The sequence below is a fragment of the Candoia aspera genome, chromosome 2 (genome assembly GCF_035149785.1).
Source record: "Candoia aspera isolate rCanAsp1 chromosome 2, rCanAsp1.hap2, whole genome shotgun sequence".
NCBI lineage: Eukaryota > Metazoa > Chordata > Lepidosauria > Squamata > Boidae > Candoia > Candoia aspera.
Window position 1 is genome coordinate 77004698 of NC_086154.1, and position 27543 is coordinate 77032240.

Here is a 27543-nt window from a genome sequence, read left to right on the forward strand (position 1 = left end):
CGTCTTGCGGTGGGGGGGTAGTTGGTCAGCTTCCGCCTCTCCGAAGACCTCGGAGAAGTCGGCGTATTGTTCCGGTAGGTCTGCTGTGGTAGCGGCGTTGTCCTCTGTAGTCGCCTCTGCTCGTCCCACAGTGGGGTTGGTTCTGCCCGCCGGAACTGGTGCCCGATACTCGCCGTCGCCAAATGTGAAGGTGTGGGTCTCCCAGTCGATGCGCGGGTTGTTTGTCACGAGCCATGGCATTCCCAGGACTGCAATGGGTCGTCCGATGTGGGTGACGACGAACGATGTGCGTTCGGTGTGAGTGCCCATTTGCAGGGTGACCGGCTCGGTTTGCATCGTGGCTGGTTTCCCTCCCGCTGTTGAGCTGTCCAGCTGGTGGAATGCCAACGGCGTGGGGAGGGGGAAGCAGCGGAGGTCGAGTTTGGCGACTAAGTTGGGGTGGATGAGGTTTTTTGAGCACCCCGAGTCCACTAGTGCCGCGGCCGTGGTGGCTCCGTTGCCGGCAGAGAGTTTGATTGCCGCCATTATTACGGAGCTTTCGCCGTTCCGTCGAGGTGGTCCGCGTTGCTGTCCCACCGCCTGCCTCGCAACGCGTTTCAGGGCAGGCGGGGAGCATTTCCCGCCGGCTGGTCTGGGTCTACGTCGTCCTCTTCCCCCCAGTAGGCGTCCCAGCCTTCCTCTGGTGTCGCTGTGGCTCCGGTCATTCGGCGGTGAGGGGGCGGCGGCGGGTTAGGTGGTTTGGGGCTAGTTTTCGGGGTGGGTTTAGGCACACTGGTCGGCGGTCGGTTGGCGAAGCAATCTGCCATCTTGTGCCCTAGTTTTCCACACCTCCCGCAGGGCCCCCGATTAAATTTCTTCTTTGGGTATGTGGGGCCGGCCATCCCCACGTGTGATGCGGGTACCTTTTTGTAGGTGTTGTTCGTGTCTTCCGTAGTTGTCATGAAGAAGGTGCGGTGCACGTGTTCTGCTTTCCCCGCGAGGTGGATCCACCCATGTAGAGTTTCTGGGTCGTCGCGGTAGAGGGCCCATTGAAGTACGTCGCGGTTGAGCCCCCTTTTGAACATTTCCAGCAGGGTGGTCTCGGACCAGTCGTTGACCTTCCCCGCGAGGGCTTTGAACTTGAGGGCGTAGTCTGGGACAGTGCGTGTGCCCTGTTTAAGTCTTTGGAGTGCGCTTTTCGCCCTCACTTTGGCTAGTGGGTCCTCGAAGTAGCTTTTCATCTCATTGATGAAGGCGGGGAAGTTGGCGAGGGCGGGGGAGCTGGACTCGTACAGTTGGACGTACCAGTCCGCCGCCCGGTCTTGTAGTTTGATCGCCACGGCAGCGATCTTGTCTGCTTCGGAGTCGTAGGAGTGTCCGTGCCTCCCCATGAACTCCCTGGCGTTCGTGATAAAGAACGACAGTTTCGCGGGGTTCCCATCAAAGAAGATGGGGAAGTCCTTTGGCGCCCGGGCGTTTTGTGCGCCCCTTCCTCTCGCTTCCCAGCCTGTGGTGTCATCCGCCTGGGCCGTCTGTTGACCTTCATTTGGCCCATGGGGGTTCGGCGCTTTGCTCGGGGTGTGGACCTGTGCGGGGACGTCGTTGGGCAGCGCGGGGGGCATGAGCGACTGAAGCATGGTCCGGAGTTCCTTCAGTTGGGTCTCCATGGCTGCGAGTCTAGCTTCTGCGTCCTCGTCCGCGATCCGCGCCGCCGCTGGGGCCAGTTCCGTCGGTGTGTCGGCGGGGGTGGGTTGCCGGTGGGGTTCAGTCTCTCTCGGCCGTTGGTCCGCTTCCTTCGCCGTCTGCTGGGTTGCTTCATCGTCCTCCCCCGTGCTTACCGCCGTTGGGCTGCCGCTCCACGCCCATTGCTGGGGTACGATGTGGGGCGCGGGGTTCTCCGCTGGTCTCGGGAGGTATGTTGCTCCCTCCCGTGGCCGGGTTGCCTCCATCGCCATCTCCCCTTGGGGTTGGAGCTGAGGCTCGGGTTGGGTCGGGTGGGCGTCCATGGCTCCGGGAGTCCGCGGTGCCTCTGGCCTCGATCGGTCCTCCTCTGCTTCTTGCCGTGCGGCTCGCCCCCCTTGTCCACGTCGTGCCGGCCTCATCTTCCTGGTCTTCTCGCCGTCTACTCCTCCCGCGGCTCGTTGTCGTCCGGTGGGGCTCGGCGAGGCTGAGTTTATGACTCTCAGCTTTATGTCGTGCGCTGCCTACCTCCGAGTAATACACAGACGCTGGTTCTGTGAAACAGGCTCTGGTTTATTCGCAGTGTAGATACAGTATAGGAAAAAAGCTGAGAGTGACAGGAGCGCGCCGGTGCGGGGTTTAAATACCCCGCGCCGGTCAGCGCCCCCTCACTCGCGGTTACATCACCCCCCCTTTGTCCAACACGCTGTCCTGCCGGTAGGTGAGGGGTTGCGAGGCCCCGCTGGCGTTCTGGGATCGCCCATCATCGGTTTCCCTATTCCTCCGGTGATTGCTGTCAGCTGGGCGATCTCCGTTGCGTTAGCGCTAACAGCTTGGGTGTGCCTCGCGATCCGTTTAGCCATTGTCTCTTGTCCTTCAGTCTTTGTAAGTTGATGGCTACTTATCTTGAGCCCCTTCCCCTGTTTCCTTGTTATTGTCATGTGTGCCATTGCGCTGATGACTTCAGCTCAACGGCACTCATGACATAGTTATAGGATTGTTCATGAATAATTTCTGTGATTGTGAGAGTTTTGGTAATTTTTGTTTCTCCAAAAACTCATATATCTTTTCCCTTTTATACAAACTGGAAAAAAAACTTGTAAAATGATTTCTTAATTCCTTCATTATCCATTAATTCAATATTTCCTTCTTGAATTTTTAGTATCATTTTCTTTCCTCTTTTCTTCCTTAATTTATAGGCCAACCACCTTCCAGGTTTATTGGCAAACTCAAAATGTCTCTGTTTAACATAATTCAATTTTGTCTCAATTTCCCTCACAGTCAACATAGATTATTGTTGGTGTCATTTATTTGTTTGTTTGTTTGTTTATTTATTTATTTATCTATCAATCAAATTTTATCACTGCCCATCTCCCCACCAAAGGAGGGACTCTGGGTGGTTTACAATAAAAACAAAGTTAAAATTAAAGACAATTATGAATACAATAAATACAATAAGAATAAAAGTGTAATAAAATCTAGATAATTTAAGTTGGTGTAAAATACCAGTATCCACTGGGTTTTTCTGTAACTCAATTTCTTTTACTTTAATTTGATCTAAGATAGTTTGCATTTTTGAGACTTTTTTTTAATAATACAGATATGGTAAATAAAGTAACCTCTAATAACTGCCTTACTGGTGTCCCAAACAATTTTTAGGTCAGTCCCTTTGTCCAAATTGATGTCAAAAAATATTTTAAACTCCTCTTCCAATCAACCAAAATGTTTTCTCTTTGTAAAATAGATTCATTCAATCTCCATCAAAAAGCCATACAAGATCTCTTTATTTTCAAACTTACTGGATTGTGATTGGATAAAGTTTTTGGTAAAATATTAACCTTACAACTTTTATTAACTAAATTATTTGAAATCCATATCATGTCAATTCTTGAAAAGGATTTATGTCTTTCTGAGTAAAAAGTACATTCCCTTGCCAATCCAAGGTGGGAGGGGCATATCCCCATTCCCTTTCCCATCTCCCTCTGGCCCCTGTGCCCAATCGGCTAGTGGCAAGACCCAACAGGCAAGCAGCGATTGGCTGCTTTGGAACCAAGGCTGAAATTTGAAATCTCTTAACGGTGGTGGGTGGCGAGGGAAAGATGAGGGAGTGACTTGAATGCCTGCTGGCAAGGTAGGACTGACTGGGGGGCACCAGTGGTCAACAGGAGAGCCCTCTTCCTCCCTGGAGAGAGGGGGCCCATGGGGACATGCTGGGATAGGGAGAAGGTTGCAGGTTTCCTTGTGGTCCGTGGCTCCCTTTGTTCCCCCTCCTCCCAGCAAAATGGCAGGCAGTTCTGTGGGTTAGCCGAGAAGGAGGAGTGATTTCAACCCTCCCTGCCAGCTTCCCACAAGCAAAGTCAATGGGGAAGGAAGGAAGTCGCTCACACTCCCACTGCTTTTTTATCCATCTGTGGTCATTCTGTTTCTTTGTTTAGGTAAGGAAATATCTCTAGAAGGATGACCCAATGAGTCACGGGTTGTCTAGTCTAGCTTAAATCTGTAAATGAATCAGAACAGGCTGCAGGAACTAGCTACATAATCTAAAGTACTCATATTCATATCTGCCCAATGTGTATATTCCCCTGGATAGCCCTCTCTTGCAGCCACATTCAGTAGGTCTGAGCTACTGAATGCCTTGGCAACATACTTCCTTGGGGTAGGGGGATCATTGATGGAATTATAGGTGCCACATAGGCAGCTAATTTGAAGCTTAGTACTAAGGAGAGAGGGGAGATATACCTTAGCTATGAATGAACTGCACCAGTTAAATTTAATTAATACTGGAAGTGCATCGCTTTCTGGGTGGTGGTGGTACAGCTTAACCCATGTGGCAAAAAGCTTAGTGGAAATAAGTACCCCTAAGTCCTCACTACTCCCTTACCTACATTCACAGATGATAGTATGGAGACTGAATAACATCCATCTCAGTTTATCTCCTCCTGCACCAGGTCTCCTGCAGGAATACAACACCAGATTTTGTTACATTGTTTCTAAAGCTGGGGTCCCTATGCCATAAATTGCATCCTGCTATGTTCCAGGAAATCATGGCAGAGAAGTGATTGAACCATTTTGCTTGGGATGGGGTTTCTTCTGCCTCTTTGGAGATTGGTGGATTTATAGGGATTTGCTCCATCCAAGAGGAACCATTGCCACAAGTAATGGACAACTGGTAAGGCTCCTTGTTACAGTCTAAGGGAAGGATCTCTTCTGTACCTTCTTGTTTATATGATTCCATTGGAGTCTTACTGTAACTCCCACATCAGGCTTGTCCCCTGGCTCTGTCCTCTTTCGTATTTCTGCTGAGGCCTCTGAATCCTTTTTGTTACTACAGCTTTCTGTTGGTGTGTCCTGCATTTGATGATTGTCAAGCCAAATTACCTGAGAAAATTTCCCTCGAGGTCTTCTGTTGTATCACTCTGCATTGCTGTTTCTTGTATTTTTTCCCAAGCCTTTGAACTGCCAGACAAATCAGATCCATTAATTTGAAGACTTTTTAAAGTGTCACTTAACTGTGTTGATAAATCAATAAGCACTAGAAAATGTTCCTCCTCTGTATAGTTCTGGGTTGTTCTCACCTTCTTTTCCATTCTCTGAGCCATGGCAGAATGGCTCATTTTAACTTCACTCCGGGACTCTGATATGAAGCTATTGTATTTCCTTTTTTTTATTTGCTGGCACTCTGAGATTTCTCCTCACACTATTTCAATATATTGTTAATTGTCATCTTTGATATCACTCTGGTATGCTCATTGTTAAGTGATGCGATTTCTTTTAAGTGATTCTGTTACAGAGATGGCTATTATTAATGTACATTTTAGTGCCTCTGCTCTGTAACAGATTTCATTTTGCCCTACTTCTGGAAGAGTTTTAAATGACCAAATTAAACTTTTTCTTCCTCTATTCTTGTCACTTGTTCATCCTGTTCCTCCTTTCACTCCTTAATAAAAATATATTTAACTTCCTCATTTTGGCTAAGATCAAGTGTAGTATATTTCTTGCTCACCATTTGAACATGAAAAGATGTGCAGTTGAAATGAAAAATATATAAAATAGTTCTCAGTGGATTAATCCATTGTTTGGAATACGGTAGTACAGCTTCTCATCATCAGTTATATTAATCATATAGTCTGTGCATTTGTGTATGTGTTTCTTCCGTATATTGATGAGCCACCAAAAACATTTGGTGATAACTTTTCCATGTGAGGTTTGGAGAAAGACAAGTGGGGGAAAAAAAAGACAAAATAATTTTCATCTAAGCATTTCTTGTAAGCATAAGGAAGTCCATTCTAGGATGAGTATAGAATCTGGTCTACCCCTTTTTTTTAAAAATAATTTTGTTAAAGATTATAATTGCAGTAGTAAAAATTAAAAGGAAGGAAGGAAGGAAGGAAGGAAGGAAGGAAGGAAGGAAGGAAGGAAGGAAGGAAGGAAGGAAATATGGTAAAGAAAAAGAAAAGAAATATATAAAGAAATGACTTCCAACCTTCATCACAAGTATAAACAGTTTTGGCAATTTTTCATGGGAATCTGGTCTATTCCAATGGCCAAATTTATTTCTTGAACCACAGTTATTATGGGTTTCTCATAAGATATCCCAAGCCTCAAATAAATGTATGGGACCCCAGAGGGAAGTAGTAAATTGATTATCCAATGAATAAAATATCAATTTAAAAACTATTCAGTTGATGTAACATAACCCAGATTGACTTCAACTTTAATGGGCTCAAATGGGAGGGGTTGGAAATTTACCAAACTTCCCACTGTGCTCAGAATTTATTTATTTATTTATTTATTTTAGCAGAAATCAAAGCATGCTTGGTACAAACCAACACCAAGCTTAATATTCATTAAGTCCCTCTGTCAATATCTTTGTGATAGACAGTTTTCTTCTGTTTTTATTTTGAAACGTTGTTTCTAATGTGAAACTTTGGTTCCTCATCATGACTGACATCCACAATGAGACCTAAATATTGCCCTGCCACAATCTGATGGACTAGCTTTCCTTGCTGCCACTTCCACTTTTACTTCCACCTTCACCTTCATGCATATATACATACAAGCTTGTCAGACTATATTTTGGAAATGGCAAGACTGATCTTTCCTGGACTAGTTCATTCCAAGCTGCCTGAGGAGTAAATAAAGAAGACTAATACAGCATAGGGTTGAGTGACTGATGAGTTGGGAAATTCCTAGTCTGAATTTTGTTTTTGCCAGAAACTTGTTAGGAGCCCAAAGCAAGCTGTCTCTTCTCAGTCTTTATTTCTTCATCTGCAATAGGGCACATCAATGACTTACCACATAGGGTTGATGTAAGGATGATAATTAACCAATGTCTTTGAAATGCTGGAACTCATCCAAATGCTCCCTAAACAGTACTGTTTAAATTATGAAGCAAGTCAAAGAGTAGAAGCAGTTTGCCCATCTGAAAGAAGATGCCCTTGCAGGTGTCTCCTTGTGGGGTGGACTATGTTTTACAATAGAGGCTGAAGATGAAAGACAGTAACTGGTCATTAAAGTTGTAAAACGGACGATGACTTGAATATTAGTACTACATGTTAAATGCATATGCTTTCATGGACCACAGGTCACTTCAGCACATAATAAATAAATTGGTGGGTTAGCTCATATAGCTACCCCTCTGGACACTCGACTACTATTGACTATTCAATCACAGTGACAACCGAAGGAACAGGAACCCTCTGCATATTCAAATGTATCTGGGAATGAAGTACCAGGTGGGCTAACGCAGTAACTGCTACTGAAGTCTTGATCCTGAATGGGAGGCTTTGCAAGTAGTAATTGAGTTGCTGGTCCTTTGCACTATTTCCACTTTCTGGATACATTGGAGCCTTGTGGGCATTTGGCATTTGGTACTGGATGAGAAAAGAGGGCCTTAGAGACCAGCAGGTACCTTTGGTTGAACTGAGATAAAAAACATGAGCTGAGCTATTTTCCACCCAAAGTCATGAAGATTGTTCCCCATCCCAAGCTAGATGACACCTTTTTCCAAATTCCCTTTCATTCTCTTCTTGTGTTTCAGCAGAAGAATTCAAGGGCTGTAAATAAACCCTGTCTTCAATGTGAGAATGATAACCCTCCAGACTCACATTTCTAATCCCAGAAACATGTCTTGGTAATACCCCTGGAGAGGACTATATTGGAGAAGGGTAGACTTGCAGAATCAGGTTCCACAGTCCCACAGCTTGAAGCCCCAGAGCTTTCATCTACCAAATCTCTAACCTTTCCTAGTATGGCATCCTTTGGAGGTTTTAAGGTAGGTTTTTCAAAATTCCCAACCAGCAAGACCTTGGTTGCAATCCAAACACATCAAGGGGGCCTCAGGTTAGGAAAGGGTTATTTTACAATCATGTCTTTCAAGTCAAAGGCTTGTTATATAGGTCTTTCATTCTATACAATATTTATTTATTTATTAATCAAATTTAGCCACCGCCCATCTCCCCGAAAGGAGGAGATGACTAATCCCTAATCAGCCCAGTCCTTTAAGACATAAAGTCTCAGTAATGATACCTAAGAATCATTCCTTTTCTCCTCGATTGCCTTTTATCTCTGTTTAATTTGACACTTTTTAGAACTCTGGTTTTAGCCGACAGGAACTGTGAACATTACATCTTAATTAGCTCATATGTTAATAAGTTTACAAATTTAAAAGAGAGAACCTATTTTTCACAGCAAAATTAGGTAGTTATAATGCTGTTTGTCTTTGGGGTGAGTTCAATTTTATTAAATTCACAAAGCAGCTCTTGGAAAGCACAGTTAATATTTTACTGAATTCCTTGCAGTCGGTAGGATCAATTGCATTAATTTCTTGCTTAAAAAGAGAAATCGCTTTAATTGCAAGAATTTTTTTTTGTTACACATCATTATTTTTGCCAAAATATACACTATATCTGATAAGTTGGGCAGTGTTCCTTTTCAGAAGAGAGTTGGGAAGAAGCTTGAATATTGGCTTAAACCAAGTAAAAATGGAACATGTCATAGAGGAGGTTGGGCTAAATTAAAACAAGTTTATTTTAACACCAAAGGTATGTTTGGTCATACAATCAGGCCCATCCTGCATTCTGAAACATCCATATTCCACCAAGGAATAGGCTGGAATGGCAGAGTCAGCACTCCTTGGAATATTAAGGGCAGTTCCCTCCTACATTTTTATATCCTCTAGAAATATCATGCCTGAACAGAGCTAGAAGGAACAAAATCATATGGACAAGACTGAGGTTGGGTGATGAACCAGTAGAAGTAACTATCAAGGAACAGCCAGACTCAAGTGCCACTTCTCAGGGAAGGGATTGATTTGAGCTTGGCCAAGGAGGTGGCAGACATTTTGATATTGCTCCAAATTGTTGTCCACATAGAAAAACAGATGTGACTGAGAAAAGTGGGTAGGAAGAATATTGTCCCTGATATCTGATTTCCAAGTATGCACTAACGAGGATCTTATCATATTCACGTTGCACAAATTTCATGTTTTTAGCATGTTGCTATGTGGCCTCACTTCATTTTGACACCTCCACACTGAGAAAGGTGTTTACTTCAATGCATGGTTAGAGACTCTACACAATGGACAGAGCTAATTGCTTGAATATCATACTAAATGGACTAGTCATTTCCATTTAGTTTACTATAAAGTAAATATAGCTTCCATGATTACTCTTCAGTCATACAGTATATTTAATAATTCTGTCTGTCATATTAAAAACTGCATTTCAGGGGCAATTTTTGGGCTTCGTGCAGCCTCTCTGGGCTTCGTGCAGCCTCAGGATATCAGGTTGTACACATTTGCTCTTAGGATAAAATAATGTGTAATCCAAGATGGGAATACTGGGAATTACTGTAGATTGCAATACTTCTCTAGGATACCAAGTTGAGGGGAGCTGACCTACTAAGTTTCACTCTGAGTTTTGGACACAGGCTTCCTAATTTATAGCTCAGCCTTTGAAACATGCTTTTCACATGTTATATACATAGCAATCAGATTTTCAAGAAGAGCATGACAGAATTCCAGAGATTAATAATGACATTGCAGGAAAAGTAGCCAATTTGACTACTTTCTAGCAACTGTTAAAATTGCTAGAAAGAATATAATAAAATGGAACCCTTCCAAATTAAAACAAAGTAAGATAATATAATGCTGTTGGGATCAAAGTCAAATGCAATATTTAATAGAAAAAAGTGAGCTAGTTCTTTTATTTAAGCTCTTTTATGGTGTAAAGAAGAAAAAGAAAAGAAAATCCAGTGCCACAGCTAAAAGCAGCTCTCAGCGCTTCATCATGTAAATAATGGATATTCAAAATTCACTAGCAGTCAGTGCTATGAGATATTTAACATTTCCCTACATGAGACAATATGAAAAACAGCATACTTGGTATCTGAAAAATGAAATAAACCTGTGTACTAACTGATTGAATGACAGGTATGGGCCAAGTAAGAAAAATATGTTGGAGTCCAATGCATCTGAAGCAATCCATAGTTCAAATTAAATTTCATCTGTTGAAATCTAGTGAGGGGAATGTGGGATATGCTTATTACCAAAGAGAGAGAGAGAGAGAGGTTATAGTTGAGTCATGCCCATGCCAGCTGTGGGCATTATTGGTTCCATGCCTACGTAGGGTACAGTTAACCAAGTAGCAGTTCTGCATCTGCACATTGCTGGCCCATCATCTCTTTCTGTCACTGCTGGCCAAAATGATTTCCCTCTGGCCACTGCAAAGTGATGGCATCCAGTGGCTAATCTGAGACCACTTCATTTGCAGTCACTACTAGGTACTTGGCTATAGCTTTTCAGGTGCTTTTCAAAGAAAAAAAAATGGAAAAAAGAAATCAGGGAAGACCTCCCCCGCAAAAAAAAGAAGCTAGATATGTCAAATGCTGGAGGTGCTGGTTCAAAAAAAAAAATCCAAAATTATCATAGATAATGTGAATTTGTAGAATACCTTGCCCATGATAAATAATTAGTTCTTGTTATCTTATCAGTAGAATAAATAGCTTCTCTGGGTTACTTTTTCTTTCATTTTTCTATAACTCCCATACTGATAAAGAAGGTTTCTCTTAAAAAGGATTTAAGTCGCGTATTCAAACTGGGCTGCTCAGTACATGTTCTCAAGTATAATATAAGTCATAAAGTAAGATATGTACACGTACTAAAGGACAGTCCACCTTTTATCCTGGATGTCTCTGAGACTGCCTTTTCCAAGCTGAATCTGCCTGTTTGGTTCTATCTAGTAGAGAGGGCTGGCTGGGAGCCCCAAATGTGAGGGAATGCCTTCTACGGAGACCCCATGGTTGGGCCTTCTGAGTTATGCCTCTCCATGTCTGGGGCAGCCTATCCCCATATTTTAGACCCTTCCCCCCACACTAAATTTTAAAGAGAGACATTTGAAGTTTGTGTTGCCTGAATGGTGACATACCAAGGCCTTGTTGTCTATGTTACTGATTGTTTATATCTTAATTTTATGTTATTTGTAAGCTGCTCAGAATCTTCAGAAATGGAGTAGCATGTAAACCTTATTTATTTGTTTGTCTGTATGTTTGTTTGTTTCTAACACTAAAAACCACCCCCTTCACTGATTCAACTGAGGCTAAGGCTCATGGGAAGCGGCTTTTAGTGTTTACAGAAAGCTAACAGGGAAGAGGCTGCACCTACTTCTGGAAAGATAGTGTTCCAAAAAGTGAAGATTACCACAGAGATGGTCTGGCCCTTAGTCTGTCCCCCTGTGTACTTTTCATGGGGGAGTAGTATTCTTTTATTAGATAAAAGATACATTAGATTCAGTACGGGGAAGAAGTTGCCTGATATATCCCAGTGCTGTGCCATAAAAGGTGATAATCAGCACTTTAGATTGGTGAGCGATGTGGTCCGTCATAAAATAGGGCAAAGACAAGCTCACTGTAGGTATGATATTATTTCACAGTGCATTTCAGAATGGCATATATCTTTTTTTCACTTCAGTTCAGCAGTCCTTTCAGTGAAAGGTGGCAGCCCTCCTGGGTTCACATGTTAAACTAAATAATGGTTTCTGAATGCTGAAATAAGGCATGGTGACTGGATTCCTACGTAAGACTAAAGCAGAAGCTATAGATTATAAACCACTTTAGCTGAGTTCACAAAACCCACAAAACAGCTTCGCACAATGTGCTGACAATGTCAAATGCAGAGGTGTCTTCTTCTTTTTTTTTCGCTAATTCTCAAGATCAAACATTTTTAATGCCAGTTTATAAGGCCTCCCCAACTCAAAACAGTGTCTGCATGGTGGCGTATTCCTGGCTCAGCCCAAGTAGCTAATTAAGATTTTATTTTGTCTTTAGGGTAGAAGAAAGTTTTAAAACTTTATTCTGGTCCATATTTGGCTTGTCTGAGGTAATATCAGTGGTGCTGAAATATGATCACAAATTTATTGAGAATATTGGATATGTGCTGTATGGAGTTTATAATGTCACCATGGTGGTTGTCCTCCTCAACATGTTAATAGCCATGATCAACAATTCTTATCAGGAAATTGAGGTAAGACTGACCTATCACGTTAATATACCAATATATTGTATAAAAAAGGAGCATTAACTAAGGAATAGACTCCTTGAGTCTTTTTTCCAGTTCTGAAAAGCTTGGGAGCAATGTCAACTAACCTTTGGATTTGAAGATGCAGCTGTTTAAGGCCTGGTTACTTATTAAGTAAATTATGATTAACATCCTGAAATTAATTCAGAACTTAATTCAGAAAGAGAAAGCCAGTCAGGAATCTCTTGCAGAGACTTAATTTCTGATTGTTTTCCAAGTCCATCAGGCAATGGAGCTCTTCTGGATGGTTCATGGTCTTTTTATATCAAAAGCCTAGGAACTTAAGGATGCCTTGGCTTCAATCCTGAGACATTTCAAGGACACGTAGTGGAAAAGTCACTTGAAAATAGGGAGATAGAAGAAAAATGCCATTTAAATTAATATAGGAATCATTTTTGCATATCCTTATTCAGTATATTGCATCTTCCTTGGCTCCTTCAGTAATGTTTTAACAGATAAATTAATCTGTTTGCACACTGTTAGAGCCACTGCAGTTAAAGTTACACTTAAATTATAATTGCAATGATAAAGGGCATTTTGAGAATTCAGACCTAATTTTCCCATAATCTCCAGTTAAGCAGGCCAACTGCAAAGGAATAAAAGCTTCTATAGGGGATGAGGTCATGACATAGGAAAGTATTAGGATTTTCCATGTGGCTTATCTCAAAGGGAAATTAGAATCAATGATCTTATGGAGAATGACTTGAGGGCAAAACATTTTAATAGCTTGAAAAACCAAACACATCTGTTGAAGTCTGTATCAGTGACAATGAGATTCACACCTCAAACAACTAATCATGACTTTTAAATTAAATCAGTTCTTCTGTTCCTTTTGCAGGAAGATGCAGACGTGGAGTGGAAATTTGCTCGCGCTAAACTCTGGCTTTCCTATTTTGATGAGGGAAGGACTCTACCTGCTCCTTTTAATCTAGTGCCAAGCCCTAAGTCCTTTTATTATCTCATAATGAGAATAAAAATGTGCCTCATAAAACTCTGCAAATCTAAGGCCAAAAACTGTGAAAATGATCTTGAGATGGGAATGTTGAATTCCAAGCTACGAGTAAGTCAGTCATCATTATTGTAGATTTATTTCTCAGAAAGGTCTGTTGGAGGCACACAGTTTCAACTGTCTGTGGCAGTTCAGGCTGATGATTGGTGTCTCTCTAATGAACTCGCTGGCCATAGGGAGATGTTTGCTTGATTGCATCTGATCCTGGTTCATTACTCTGATCTCCACCCAGGAATGGGAAATTTTCTTACAGTTAAGAACTCCACTTTCAAAAATCATATTTTGCCTCAGAAGCTGCAGGAAATGTGACTGGTAACATGACTGCACTGAAGTTGGCAAAGCCAAAATTTTTGGCCTTTGTCAGGAGATGACTGAATATGTTTAAGGGTTACCATTTTCTCCCTAAACCTCCCCACACCAAGTAGAAAAATCAGCTCAATTTTATGGGTTCAGACTGAAAGTTTAAGAGCTGAAATGGATGCAAGTCTTAAGATTTTCATTTTATCCTTAAACCATCATCTAGCTCCTCCAAAAACACCAAACCTTTTGTCCCTTTCCATTCCATAAGTGGCCTGGATACCACAAAAGGATGTTGAGAACTTCCTGTTGTCCATGGGCTATGGATTGTTGTTCTACATCAAATTGGCTTGACAAAAACTAGTTCTCAAGGACATACAGCTATATGAAAGTCATTGAAACTACCTCTTTTCAGAATGTTCTTTAAATCAGCAGGACCAGAACTTTATGGCAAGTATGCAACAATCCAAGAGAGTAAATAGCATATAGTCACTATCACCGAACAGATATTGTACAGCCAATGTGCAATAACGCATAGTGTTTTGTCTCTGTTCTTCTGAAATGCAGGGGAAGCAGGTATATGACAACTTGCACATTATTTCAATATATTTGTTACCTAGGAATGCTTTATCAAGCAGACAACGAATCAGAAACAGAAGGGATCTTGGAGGTCAGTTGGTCCAATCTCTTTTTCAGTGAAGGATTTACAGTGTAGCACCCCTGACTGAATTAGTGTTTATGTACTTGAAACACCTCCAGTGCTATTTTCAACCAGAGGGTCAGATGCATATCAACAACTACAGGTTTCACAACATTTATTGTTCAGTTTCTGAACATAAAGCTCTGCTCATTCACACATTCACAAACCCATGCACACCTATTTGGCTCAAAGTCTAGGCAGCTGGGTTAGGTTTGAGTTCTTGAAGCAATGAGGCAGGACACTCACTTTGTGTGCTGCCTTGTTGAATGTGGTACATCTTTATGCCTTCCAACAAGGCTTGATCAGTCCAGCAAAGTTTGACTAGTCCCATCTTGGCACTTTTCTCACACGTCCTGGTACTTTTCCTCCAGAGTGCCATTGCCTCTTCCAGTTTATAGGGGACCCACATTTTTGTATGAGAAGTTCCTGTTCCCCACAAGCCGGGTAAGCGGAAATCTTCCTGAGCAACCCTTTCTTCCTTTTTTTTTTTTTTTTGCCTGCTTTGAGTGGATCTTTCACGTAGCAGCTTTCATACATATTTGTGGAACTCCTTTCTGCTTGAGGTCTCTGCAGCACCCTCCCTCCTGGCATTTTGGAAAGCTACTAAAACAAGTTTATTTCACTGTGCTTTTAATCATCACTGATTGTTTGAGGCACACATCTGTTAGGTTGTATTTGGACTGGGTGATTGTTTTATGTTGTTTCATGTTTATCCCTGTTGTCTGCCACCCAGAATCTTCAGTTACAAGAACTGCAGGCCAGCAGAGACATCCATTTGCACAATTACATGGCATAAAGTCACCCATAAAGCTCTGATTGGCATTATATGCTTTTGACAATATACCGGCTTTGATATACGAATACGTGGTTTATTATACTCACTCATAGGAGTGAGAGGGCTGGGTTGTTTTGCAAAGCAGATTCCAGGCGGTGCTTCATGTGAGAATTCACCAGAGAAAAGGGTCTCCTTGAAGAACTGCACAGCCCTGGTGGGTATATTCTATTCGTCTGAGAACATGGGTACAAACCTAGAGTTTGTCCCATACAGCATTCCATTTTTGCATTCTTCGATTATGATAAATTGCCTGCAGCTTCTTATGGAAACAGTTTTACTAAAACCAGCAAATTAAAACCTGTGAGGAGACAGCTGTGTTTAATATGTTATAAACATTTGTTTGAATTTATTCTGCTTCAGGCAACAACAAAACCACAATTGCAAGAAAGATAGGTTACTAAATCAAAGAAGGCTAGAGGAAGCTGCTATAGCTTCCAGTCCCAGTTTAAAAGTGGAAGTGAGGGAAAGGTGTATTCTAAATGGACTGAGAACTAGAGATTTTTTTTAAAAAAAAAGTCTATGGATCTTGTTGAAAGTAGAGGTAGGTATTTCACTGACAGATTTTATGGTGGGATGAAATGTGGCTACTCTTCACCCTTCTCTGGATGAATGGGACAGAGGTTGGCTTCATATACCTACTAAAATATGGAACATGTCCAAGCAACCCCATTTAACTTTTTTCAACCTTTAAAAAGCTTGGCAAATTAGCAGCCATGCCATGCTCTTTGAAGGACTCTCCCCGGGTACTTCCTAAACTTCCTAGGTGATGTAATGTTGTGCAGCCACTTCACAATCTAGAAAGTGCTGCTGATAGATACATTGATTTTATTGAAAGCCCAAGGCTGTATGTGTGTTGGCTTTTTTTTTTTTTTTAGGTTAAAGAAATATAAGTGAATGTCACCTCTGTGCCACCTTACTTATTTTATACAGTAAATATAACCTGTCTTTGTGCTTAAATCTAATCTGGTGATTTTTAAAATAAATTTTTAGTTGAAATAAATGGTGAACGAAGTTTGCAGGACTGGAAATCTGTGCTCAAAAGCAGACAGTTAAATGGAGCAGCTCAACTAATAACTATAGAAAATGGAAGTGTATATCAACTCATGCCTTTCCACTGCCCTTTGCTATTAATTCAACATAAGCAAATGACATACATTGTTTACTGAGTCTGTCTATTTATTGGGAGCTGAATTAAGTATGCTGCACAAGACTTGCTTCTGATTTTACCCTGCCCAGAATTCCAAAGGTGTAAAAGCACCTGAATAGACTGTTAAAAGTTCAGAATTGTTGATCAAACCCAAGGACTTCTCTCAGATGCTCTCTCTCTCTCTCCCTCTTTCTCTGTATGTATGTATATTTGTCTGTGTGTATTCAGTATTTTCCTTCAATGAAGTCTACTGATTTTTCACTATGCCCTTTGTGTTTCTGTGAAAACAAGTACAACACAGCTCATTTCTGGAATGATTATAGAAGCCTAGACCTCATGAAATTGGTTAACAGCAAAGGAATGGGGCAGTTGTGGTGTGGGAAGAAGCTATATCCAAAGGGGTACTCAATAGGTTTTGGGGGGAGCATGGTTGTGTTGTAAGAAATAATTTGTTTTCAGTGTGTATTTCTTAAGGCCAAAAGCATCAGTGGGTCATCAGTGGGATATACTGGTGAGAGGACATGATCAGATCTGTATTATTTAGTTCTAAAAAGAATTTGCATCATTCAGGAGAAATAGTGGTATAGATAATAGGAATGTGAATATTTCCAAAGTGGTTAAGAAACAGAAAAGCTTATCCCAAAACACACACACACACACACACACACACACACATATATATATATACAAACACACATACATACATACATACACACACATACATACACACACACACACACATACATACATACACATACACACACACACACACACATGCATACATGCATACATATAAGATACAAAGGCATACAGTCACAATGACATTTTCTCTTTTCTATTTCCATCTCATCCCATTATTTATGAAAAAAAAATAAGGGAGGACAGAAAAATGTAAATAGATTTGTAAGATAATGTACAGGAAGCAGGTCCTCCAGTCTGTTTATTATGGACAACCATTTATTTTTAATAGAAGGAGAATCCATAAAAACATTATGATATATACTTACAATAATAGCTGTATTGCTATTTCCAGAGGAAATTGTCCAGGCATGTTCTTGATTTCAGAATGAAATCAGAGATCAACTTGTTCCTTAGTCTGAAAATACTGCTAGATTTTACCTCTATTTTATCTATATTTATTGTCTACTTATATACTGTATTTTTATATCTTGTAATTTATTGTATGTTTATTGTTTTATTGATTACTTTGTTGTAAACCGCCCAGAGTCCCTCTGGTGGGAGGAGATGGGTGGTGACAAATTTGATAAATAGATAAAAAAGAGCAAATAATATCTAAAGTTAATTTTTAATTTACGGAACATGGTGAACTGCCTTCAGTGGTTTTAAAAACAAAGCTTGGCAGTTATTGAAGAGCAAAGAAATAAAGCCTAGATACAGTAACTCCGTCTCAAAAAGTACATCAGTAAAGTTATCTAATATACCTATTTTTCTTTAAAAGAAAAAATAACACTATTGGCCTCATTGTGCCCATGAGCTTCCCATTTCCCATTGAATAGCCAAGTTCTTAAAAGCAAAATAATAGATACAATATAGAGAGCTGCATTAGATCACACACAGTGACACAGTCATTTCCCTTATCAGCAACTCAGTCTGTCATGTTTGAATTCTTTGCTTCTGAATAGGACCTTGCATTTGTTCAGTACTGGCTCAGCCAGGAGATCTTAGCAAAGATAATGTATATCTCCAAACAGGGAAAGTTTCACGCACTGATTTTGAAACATAAAGGTTCTATTAAAGGCACAAGAACAAGTTTAAACAAGAACAAGAAAATTAGAAACATAGGAGGTAAATTCCAGGCAAAAATGGGTATGATCAAACACAAAGATGGCAAGGACCTAACAGAAGAAGAAGAGATCAAGAAAAGGTGGCAAGAATATACAGAAGACCTGTATAGCACGGATAACAATATCGGGGATAGCTTTGACGGTGTGGTCAGTGAGCTACAGCCAGACATCCTGAAGAGTGAGGTTGAATGGGCCTTAAGAAGCATTGCTAATAACAAGGCAGCAGGAGATGACGGCATCCCAGCTGAACTGTTCAAAATCTTGCAAGATGATGCTGTCAAGGTAATGCATGCTATATGCCAGCAAATTTGGGAAACACAAGAATGGCCATCAGAATGGAAAAAATCAACTTATATCCCCATACCAAAAAAGGGAAACACTAAAGAATGTTCAAACTATTGAACAGCGGCACTCATTTCACATGCCAGTAAGGTAATGTTCAAGATCCTGCAAGGTAGACTTCAGAAATTCATGGAGTGAGAATTGCCAGATGTACAAGCTGGGTTTAGAAAAGGCAGGGGAACTAGGGACCAAATTGCCAATATCCACTGGATAATGGAAAAAGCCAGGGAGCTTCAGAAAAACATCTATTTCTTTTTGATTGACTATTCTAAAGCCTTTGACTGGGTGGACCATAACAAATTGTGGCAAGTTCTTAGTGGTATGGGGATACCAAGTCATCTTGTATGCCTCCTGAAGAATCTGTATAACGACCAAGTAGCAACAGCAAGAACAGACCACGGAACAACGGACTGGTTTAAGATTTGGAAAGGAGTACAGCAGGGCTGTATACTCTCACCCTACCTATTCAACTTGTACGCAGAACACATCATGCAACATGCTGGGCTTGAGGAATCCAAGGCTGGAGTTAAAATCGCTGGAGGAAACATTAACAATCTCAGATATGCAGATGATACCACTTTGATGGCTGAAAGCGAAGAGGAACTGAGGAGCTTTATCATGAAGGTGAAAGAAGAAAGTGCAAAAGCTGGCTTGCAGCTAAACCTCAAAGAAACCAAGATTATGGCAACCAGCTTGATCGATAACTGGCAAATAGAGGGAGAAAATGTAGAAGCAGTGAAAGACTTTGTATTTCTAGATGCGAAGATTACTGCAGATGCTGACTGCAGTCAGGAAATCAGAAGACGTTTAATCCTTGGGAGAAGAGCAATGACAAATCTCGATAAAATAGTTAAGAGCAGAGACATCACACTGACAACAAAGGCCCGCATAGTTAAAACAATGGTGTTCCCCATAGTAACATATGGCTGCAAGAGCTGGACCATAAGGAAGGCTGAGAGAAGGAAGATCGATGCTTTTGAACTGTGGTGTTGGAGGAAAATTCTGAGAGTGCCTTGGACTGCAAGAAGATCAAACCAGTCCATCCTCCAGGAAATAAAGCCAGACTGCTCACTGGAGGGAATGATATTAAAGGCAAAACTGAAATACTTTGGCCACATAATGAGAAGACGGGACACCCTGGACAAGATGCTGATGCTAGGGAGAGTGGAAGGCAAAAGGAAGAGGGGCCGACTAAGGGCAAGATGGATGGATGATATTCTAGAGGTGACGGACTCATCCCTGGGGGAGCTGGGGGCGTTGACGACTGACAGGAAGCTCTAGCGTGGGCTGGTCCATGAAGTCACAAAGAGTCAGAAGCAACTAAACGAATAAACAACAAACCACCTATCATATATATTCAACACAGCAGATCCCTACATATTAAGAGGCAAGATGCATAGAAAGTTGCCTCTTGATCTCATGGCTGTTCAGCCCCAGTCCTGATGTCTGTGGGTTACATGTGGTATTTGTCTCCACTTGTAGAGAGTCATATCCATTTAAACCCTTACTATCACCATTCTGGCTTGCATGGAAAGCCTACTTCTATAAGCTTTGCAGATCTCCAAAATGGGGGTATTAATGGTGGATCAAGATGGGCTATGTCTTTGAGACAGGGCTAACAGGATGCCTCTATCTATACAATATCCATGACTGGAATTCACATGTGAAAGGCATAGAATATGAATATAATTCTAAATATCAGTGGGCAACCAAATGTTTGTATAATTCCTGAATTCCCAAATGAAGAATATCCTTCTACTATGTGTGTTGAATGTTCAGAATAACTAAAGGGACTAATATCTCAGCACTGGAAGAACAGCCAGTATTCCCAGACTGCAGAGGACTTCACAATATCTCTTTTACAAAGATTGAATGACCACTGACAGCTAGGAAGAAACGTAGTCATTTAAATTCAAGCAAGAATTATAGCTTTTGTATCTTAATCAAATCATATAAGGTTTTTTTTTTCCTCCCTGCACCATGCAGTTCACCACTGGTGAGCTGGTATTTGTGGATATTTTCTTTGAATTAGACCTCTAGTGCTTTGTTCTTCATTATGATGACATGCTCTGTATTTGTACATTTCAGAAAGTTCGTTTCGAGTCAAGTACTCCAAAATCAGACTTTACTCTGAAGAATGCCTACAACAAACCCACCAGATACCAGGTAATGGCAACACAAGAAAAAGACATGAGATGGGGGGGAAGTTCCACCTACATATCTTTGATTTACAGTTTGATCTTATATATGTCTCTGTAGTTCAAAATCATACCATAGGAGGAATTACTTTCTAATTATTTTTAAGCTTACAGGTGTGGTTGTTTACAAGAACATAATAAAGCTCTACTAGATCAGGCCAAGGTGCATCTTAGTCCAGTATTTCATTTCACAGTGGCCAATCAGATGCCTCTAGTGTGCTCACAAGCAGAAGACAGTGACACATACTTCTCCCATCACTGTTCTGTTGCAACTGGGATTTGCAGGCATGCTACCCATGGAAGTAACACCAAGTCCCTCATACTGTTAGCCCTGATAGACCCATTCCCTATGAACTGGTGCCATTCCTCTTTAATGGAATCCAAGTTAGAGTCCATGAGCTTATGCATTCTATGTTTAAATACTTCATTTTGCCTGTTCTAAATCTCCTTCCAATCAGATTCATTGAGTGACACGGCCCTAGTGTTTTGGAAAAAGGAGAACAAATTCTCCTTGTCTCTTTTCTCCATGCTGACTTTATATACTTTGATCATATTTTCTTTCAGATGATCTTTTTTCTAAGCTAAACAGTTCCAAACATCCACTCTAAGCTGTTCTAACCTCTCAGTCATTTTAGTTGCTGTCTTCTATGCTTTTTCCAATTGTATTTTTTTTTCAAATCTGGCAGCAAGAAGTACATAATGTGTTTTAATTGTGGACATACCACATATGGACATTACAATGGTGGCAGGTTTGATTTGTTTTTTAGTTCCTTTCTGAATGATCTCCAGCCTTTTCCACAGTTGCCACCTGCTGAGTTGGCATTTCAATTGAGCTACCCATTTTGCCCCCAAGTTCTTTTTCCTGATTAAGTTATAGACATCTCAGATCCTTTCATTGTATATGTGAATTTTCCTCCCCATGTGCCACAGTTTACATTTATTTCAATTCCATACAAATTCTCTTATCTCATGATTGCTAAGTTCATTCAAGCCCCTTTGATGAGGAACTTTGGATGTTTGAATATCAACACAGCCACCTCCTTCCATGTGCCTGTTGACATTCTTAAAAAATGTTGATGTGACTAGATTTGTCTTTACAGAACCGTCATTGTTTTCCTCCAACAATGCTTGTCTTTATATACTTAGGTTTTTTTTTTCTTCTTTCATTAACATTTCCAACCTTTTAATGAAAACACATTCAAGTTCAATACCTTATACTTTCCCAGTCCTCCCCTGGGTTCCTGTCAGAAGTTGGTGATGCATTGGCTACCTTCAGTTTCTCTGGCACTGAGCTTGATTTTTGGGATTTTTATTCAAACTGTAGAAACATTTCTTGCACACATTTCTTCTAAATAATATAAACATATATTCTTCTGTGTATCTCAGTGAAAAAAGAGCTCCAAATATAATGAACAGCCACTGAGGAGGCCTCAATTTCTCCAGACTTGGTGTATACCTTATGTGTACCATGAAACAGAAGAAGGAAATCTCATGCTTCCCACAGATGTTTAATGCAACTCCCATTGCCATCAGATCAGTTGGATCTGGCAGGAATCAAAGAGCAAAATGTCCAAACCACACCTGGTTGCCATGATGGAGGCAATTTTCAGTTATGTGAATGACACACTTTTCTCAGCCATTACTAAATGTGTTTGGTTCTTAGAATCCCCAACCAACACCAACAATGCTGTCATTTATCATACCGAGAATTTCCTTGGTTGTGATAAGTCTGTTCTAAGAGATTGATTTAAATTGCTGTTATGCTGCATCAGGAGATCTCATGTAATTTCAAAGAACCCACATTAGGTTGGATCCATAGTTAAAATAAAGTTGCTTTTATTTTATCAACTAAATGATAAAATGATTTAAATACTAAAAATATAATTAAGCGTAGATAAAATTTAAATCCTGTTCATTTCACTGAATCTACTATCAGTATAGGTAAGCCTAGTGTATATATGAACCATTACATCTTTTGAACACTTAACACTGTGTGAAAAGGTACATAGAATTCAGGGGCTTATTTTAAAAATCTATTTGTATTAACGCTATCATAGAGATATTTCAAACATTCCCCAAATTTAAAACAACATCTATCTGAACCTCCCCCCCCCCCCCGCCACCAATGGCCATGTTACCTTGAGTATGAATTCATGTTAAACTCCAAGCAATTATGCAGTTGAAGTTATTCTTTTTAAATAAGATTAATTATAGTATATAGTATGTTGGAACCCACCTAAGCAATGCTAGAGCTAGAAGCTGCAATAAAAAAAAATCAATAACTTTGCAAAGAGACTTCTGAAGGTCTCTGCTTCTTACAGTGTTTCTCACCAAGCTCTGTTCCAAAATCCATATATTATTAAAAATGTCAAGTATCTGTCATCAGGAAAAGCATAACAAAGTAGTAATAACCAGAAATAAAATGCAGTGGCCAGGCATATTTAGACAAAAGATGGAGCAAGCAGTAGAAAACAGTCGTTTTTGTCTGCCCAATAATTATTTTCAGCCAGAAAGGGAAAGTGTAGACCAACTATTATTATGACTTTTCCTCAGGTCTGCATCTAGTTAGCTTTTCAAAGAAATGCATCTCTGCTATGTGACAGATAATGAAAGTTCTGAAAAATAAAGCACCCTGGAATTCAGGAGGGAACCACAATAAGAAGAGAGCACAGTCTTGCTGTACTTTAATAATCTCCAGGTAATAATAATCTGCAAGGGATCATATATGGCTGTTGGTGTATTATTCCTGCCAGTGGAAGTCACAAAGCAATCAAACACCTGCACTCCCCAAGACCAGGAAGCAGGTGCTCTCGATTAAAAAGAAAGGCAACTGCTGAGTCACACTGAGTCAGGTCACAAGTATAAAATGCTGTTGCTTGGGTGTGTAGAGGTGTGTAAAGGCATTTTTGCAGCTGTTCCTGTGTATGTTGACTGAGGAACAAGGTGTCTGGGAAATTCTTCAAGACGTATGGTAAAGAGTCTGAAAACGTTTGAAACTGTTTGCTTTCAATTGAGAACTGTGCGATCCCTGGGGAAGGTAATGGCAACCCACCCCAGTATTCTTGCCGTGAAAACTAAATGGATCAGTACAACCAGAGATATGTCGGTATACCATCAGAAGATGAGACCCCCAGGTCGGAAGATGGTCAAAATGCTACTGGGGAGGAACAGAGGATGAGCTCAACTAGCCCCAGACGTGATGACGCAGCTAGCTCAAAGCCGAAAGGACGGCTAGCGGCCGACGGTGCTGGTGGTGAACGGCGAATCCAATGTTCTAAGGATCAACACACCATTGGAACCTGGAATGTAAGATCTATGAGCCAGGGCAAATTGGATGTGGTTATTGGTGAGAGGTCAAGATTAAAGATAGACATTTTGGGTGTCAGTGAACTGAAATGGACTGGAATGGGCCACGTCACATCAAATGACCACCAGATCTACCACTGTGGACAAGAGGACCACAGAAGAAATGGAGTAGCCTTCATAATTAATAGTAAAGTGGCTAAAGCAGTGCTTGGATACAATCCAAAAAACTATAGAATGATCTCAATTCGAATTCAGGGCAAGCCATCTAACATCACAGCGATCCAAATATACGCCCCAACCACAAATGCTGAAGAAGCTGAAGTAGAGCAGTTCTATGAGGATCTGCAGCACCTACTGGACAGCACGCCTAAAAGAGATGTTATTTTCATCACAGGAGACTGGAATGCTAAAGTGGGCAGTCAAATGACACCTGGAATTACAGGTAACTATGGCCTGAGAGAACAAAACAAAGCAGGACATAGGCTGATAGAATTTTGTCAAGACAATTCACTCTGCACAACAAACACTCTCTTCCAACAACCTAAGAGATGACTTTATACATGGACTTCACCAGATGGACAACACCAAAATCAGATTGACTACATCCTTTGCAGCCAAAGGTGGCAGACATCTATACAGTCGGTAAAAACAAGACCTGGAGCTGACTGTAGTTCTGATCACGAACTTCTTATTGCACAATTTAGGATCAGACTAAAGAGATTAGGGAAGACCCACAGATCAGCTAGATATGAGCTCACTAATATCCCTAAGGAATATGCAGTGGAGGTGAAGAATAGATTTAAGGGACTGGACTTAGTAGATAGGGTCCCAGAAGAACTCTGGACAGAAGTTCGCAACATTGTTCAGGAGGCAGCAACAAAATACATCCCAAAGAAAGAGAAAACAAAGAAGGAAAAGTGGCTGTCTGCTGAGACACTAGAAGTAGCCCAAGAAAGAAGGAAAGTAAAAGGCAACAGTGATAGGGGGAGATATGCCCGATTAAATGCAAAATTCCAGAGGTTAGCCAGAAGAGATAAGGAATTATTTTTAAACAAGCAATGCGCAGAAGTGGAAGAAGACAATAGAATAGGAAGGACAAGAGACCTCTTCCAGAAAATTAGAAACATTGGAGGTAAATTCCAGGCCAAAATGGGTATGATCAAAAACAAAGATGGCAAGGACCTAACAGAAGAAGAAGAGATCAAGAAAAGGTGGCAAGAATATACAGAAGACCTGTATAGGAAGGATAACAATATCGGGGATAGCTTTGACGGTGTGGTCAGTGAGCTAGAGCCAGACATCCTGAAGAGTGAGGTTGAATGGGCGTTAAGAAGCACTGCTAATAACAAGGCAGCAGGAGACGACGGCATCCCAGCTGAACTGTTCAAAATCTTGCAAGATGATGCTGTCAAGGTAATGCGTGCTATATGCCAGCAAATTTGGAAAACACAAGAATGGCCATCAGACTGGAAAAAATCAACTTATATCCCCATACCAAAAAAGGGAAACACTAAAGAATGCTCAAACTATCGAACAGTGGCACTCATTTCACATGCCAGTAAGGTAATGCTCAAGATCCTGCAAGGTAGACTTCAGCAATTCATGGAGCGAGAATTGCCAGATGCACAAGCTGGGTTTAGAAAAGGCAGAGGAACTAGGGACCAAATTGCCAATATCCGCTGGATAATGGAAAAAGCCAGAGAGTTTCAGAAAAACATCTATTTCTGTTTGATTGACTATTCTAAAGCCTTTGACTGTGTGGACCATAACAAATTGTGGCAAGTTCTTCGTGGTACGGGGATACCAAGTCATCTTGTATGCCTCCTGAAGAATCTGTATAATGACCAAGTAGCAACAGTTAAGAACAGACCATGGAACAACAGACTGGTTTAAGATTTGGAAAGGAGTACAGCAGGGCTGTATACTCTCACCCTACCTATTCAGCTTGTACGCAGAACACATCATGCGACATGCTGGGCTTAGGGAATCCAAGGCTGGGGTTAAAATCACTGGAAGAAACATTAACAATCTCAGATATGCAGATGATACCACTTTGATGGCTGAAAGCGAAGAGGAACTGAGGAGCCTTATGATGAAGATGAAAGAAGAAAGTGCAAAAGCTGGCTTGTAGCTAAACCTCAAAAAAACCAAGATTATGGCAACCAGCTTGATCGATAACTGGCAAATAGAGGGAGAAAATGTAGAAGCAGTGAAAGACTTTGTATTTCTAGGTGCGAAGATTACTGCAGATGTTGACTGCAGTCAGGAAATCAGAAGACGCTTAATCCTTGGGAGAAGAGCAATGACAAATCTCGATAAAATAGTTAAGAGCAGAGACATCACACTGACAACAAAGGCCCGCATAGTTAAAGCAATGGTGTTCCCCATAGTAACATATGGCTGCGAGAGCTGGACCATAAGGAAGGCTGAGAGAAGGAAGATCGATGCTTTTGAACTGTGGTGTTGGAGGGAAATTCTGAGAGTGCCTTGGACTGCAAGAAGATCAAACCAGTCCATCCTCCAGGAAATAAAGCCAGACTGCTCACTTGAGGGAATGATATTAAAGGCAAAACTGAAATATTTTGGCCACATAATGAGAAGACAGGACACCCTGGACAAGATGCTGATGCTAGGGAGAGTGGAAGGCAAAAGGAAGAGGGGCCGACCAAGGGCAAGATGGATGAATGATATTCTAGAGGTGACGGACTCATCCCTGGGGGAGCTGGGGGTGTTGATGACCGACAGGAAGCTCTGGCGTGGGCTGGTCCATGAAGTCACGAAGAGTCAGAAGCAACTGAACGAATAAACAACAATATATTGTGTAAATACTTGTATAAATACCTACAACTGAATTGCTGATGCACCTGGAGTCATTAATGGTCTCAGTTGCTTAAATGCTTTCTGACACTCTGCATGTGTGTCAATATCGCACACCAACACTGGCCATAAAAGAAACAAAAAGGGATGTCAATGTTTCTTATTTTAATATTTCAAGCAGCTTAATGTGAATATTAAAGCAATCTTTCTTCTTCCCATGGATGTATAGTCAGTTTCAGATGAAATATGAAAAACATAACCAGACATAAGGCAAAAGTACATATAGTGTGTTTTCTCCAGATGATATTAAGTTCTCCCTTTTTTCTTACCCAGACTTGCCAGTAGGTAGCTGCTGCTTAGCACAAGGGACATTGAGTATTCTTCCCAGGAATTATCAGCCCATCACAGAATAGCGTGAATTGCATTTTGTGTGAGGTGAAAGGTCCCCTGTGCAAGCACCAAGTCAGGTCTGACCCTTTTGGGGGATGCCGCTATGCCCAGGGATAAATTATAAATTGTACCCTCTTCTGGAGTATTAGGGTTATAACAGAAGCACTGACCCACCATGCAGTTCTTATGAGTACATGTGACAGAAAAGGATGGGAGACACATCAAAACACCAGTATTACTTGTGAGGGTCTTATGGGCAAAATGGTGGCCCAACAATCCAAAGAGGATATATTTTAGGGGCACCATACTTGGGCTGAGTGGGACGCGGTGGCGCTGCGGGTTAAACCGCTGAGCTGTCGATTGGAAGGTCGGCGGTTCGAAACCGCGCGGCGGGGTGAGCTCCCGTTGCTCGTCCCAGCTCCTGCACACCAAGCAGTTCGAAAACATGCAAATGTGAGTAGATTA

General features: G+C 41.2%; 1 protein-coding gene across 1 annotated transcript in view; it reads left to right on the forward strand.

Moving 5' to 3' along the window:
• TRPC7 (transient receptor potential cation channel subfamily C member 7) overlaps positions 1–27543 on the forward strand; it is a 140050-nt gene that overhangs the window by 103877 nt on the left and 8630 nt on the right. Inside the window, exons 7-9 of the mRNA XM_063292884.1 lie at positions 11983–12178; positions 13071–13292; positions 20456–20533. Coding sequence (XP_063148954.1) covers positions 11983–12178; positions 13071–13292; positions 20456–20533 — 496 coding nt within the window. The remainder of the gene's footprint in view (positions 1–11982; positions 12179–13070; positions 13293–20455; positions 20534–27543) is intronic.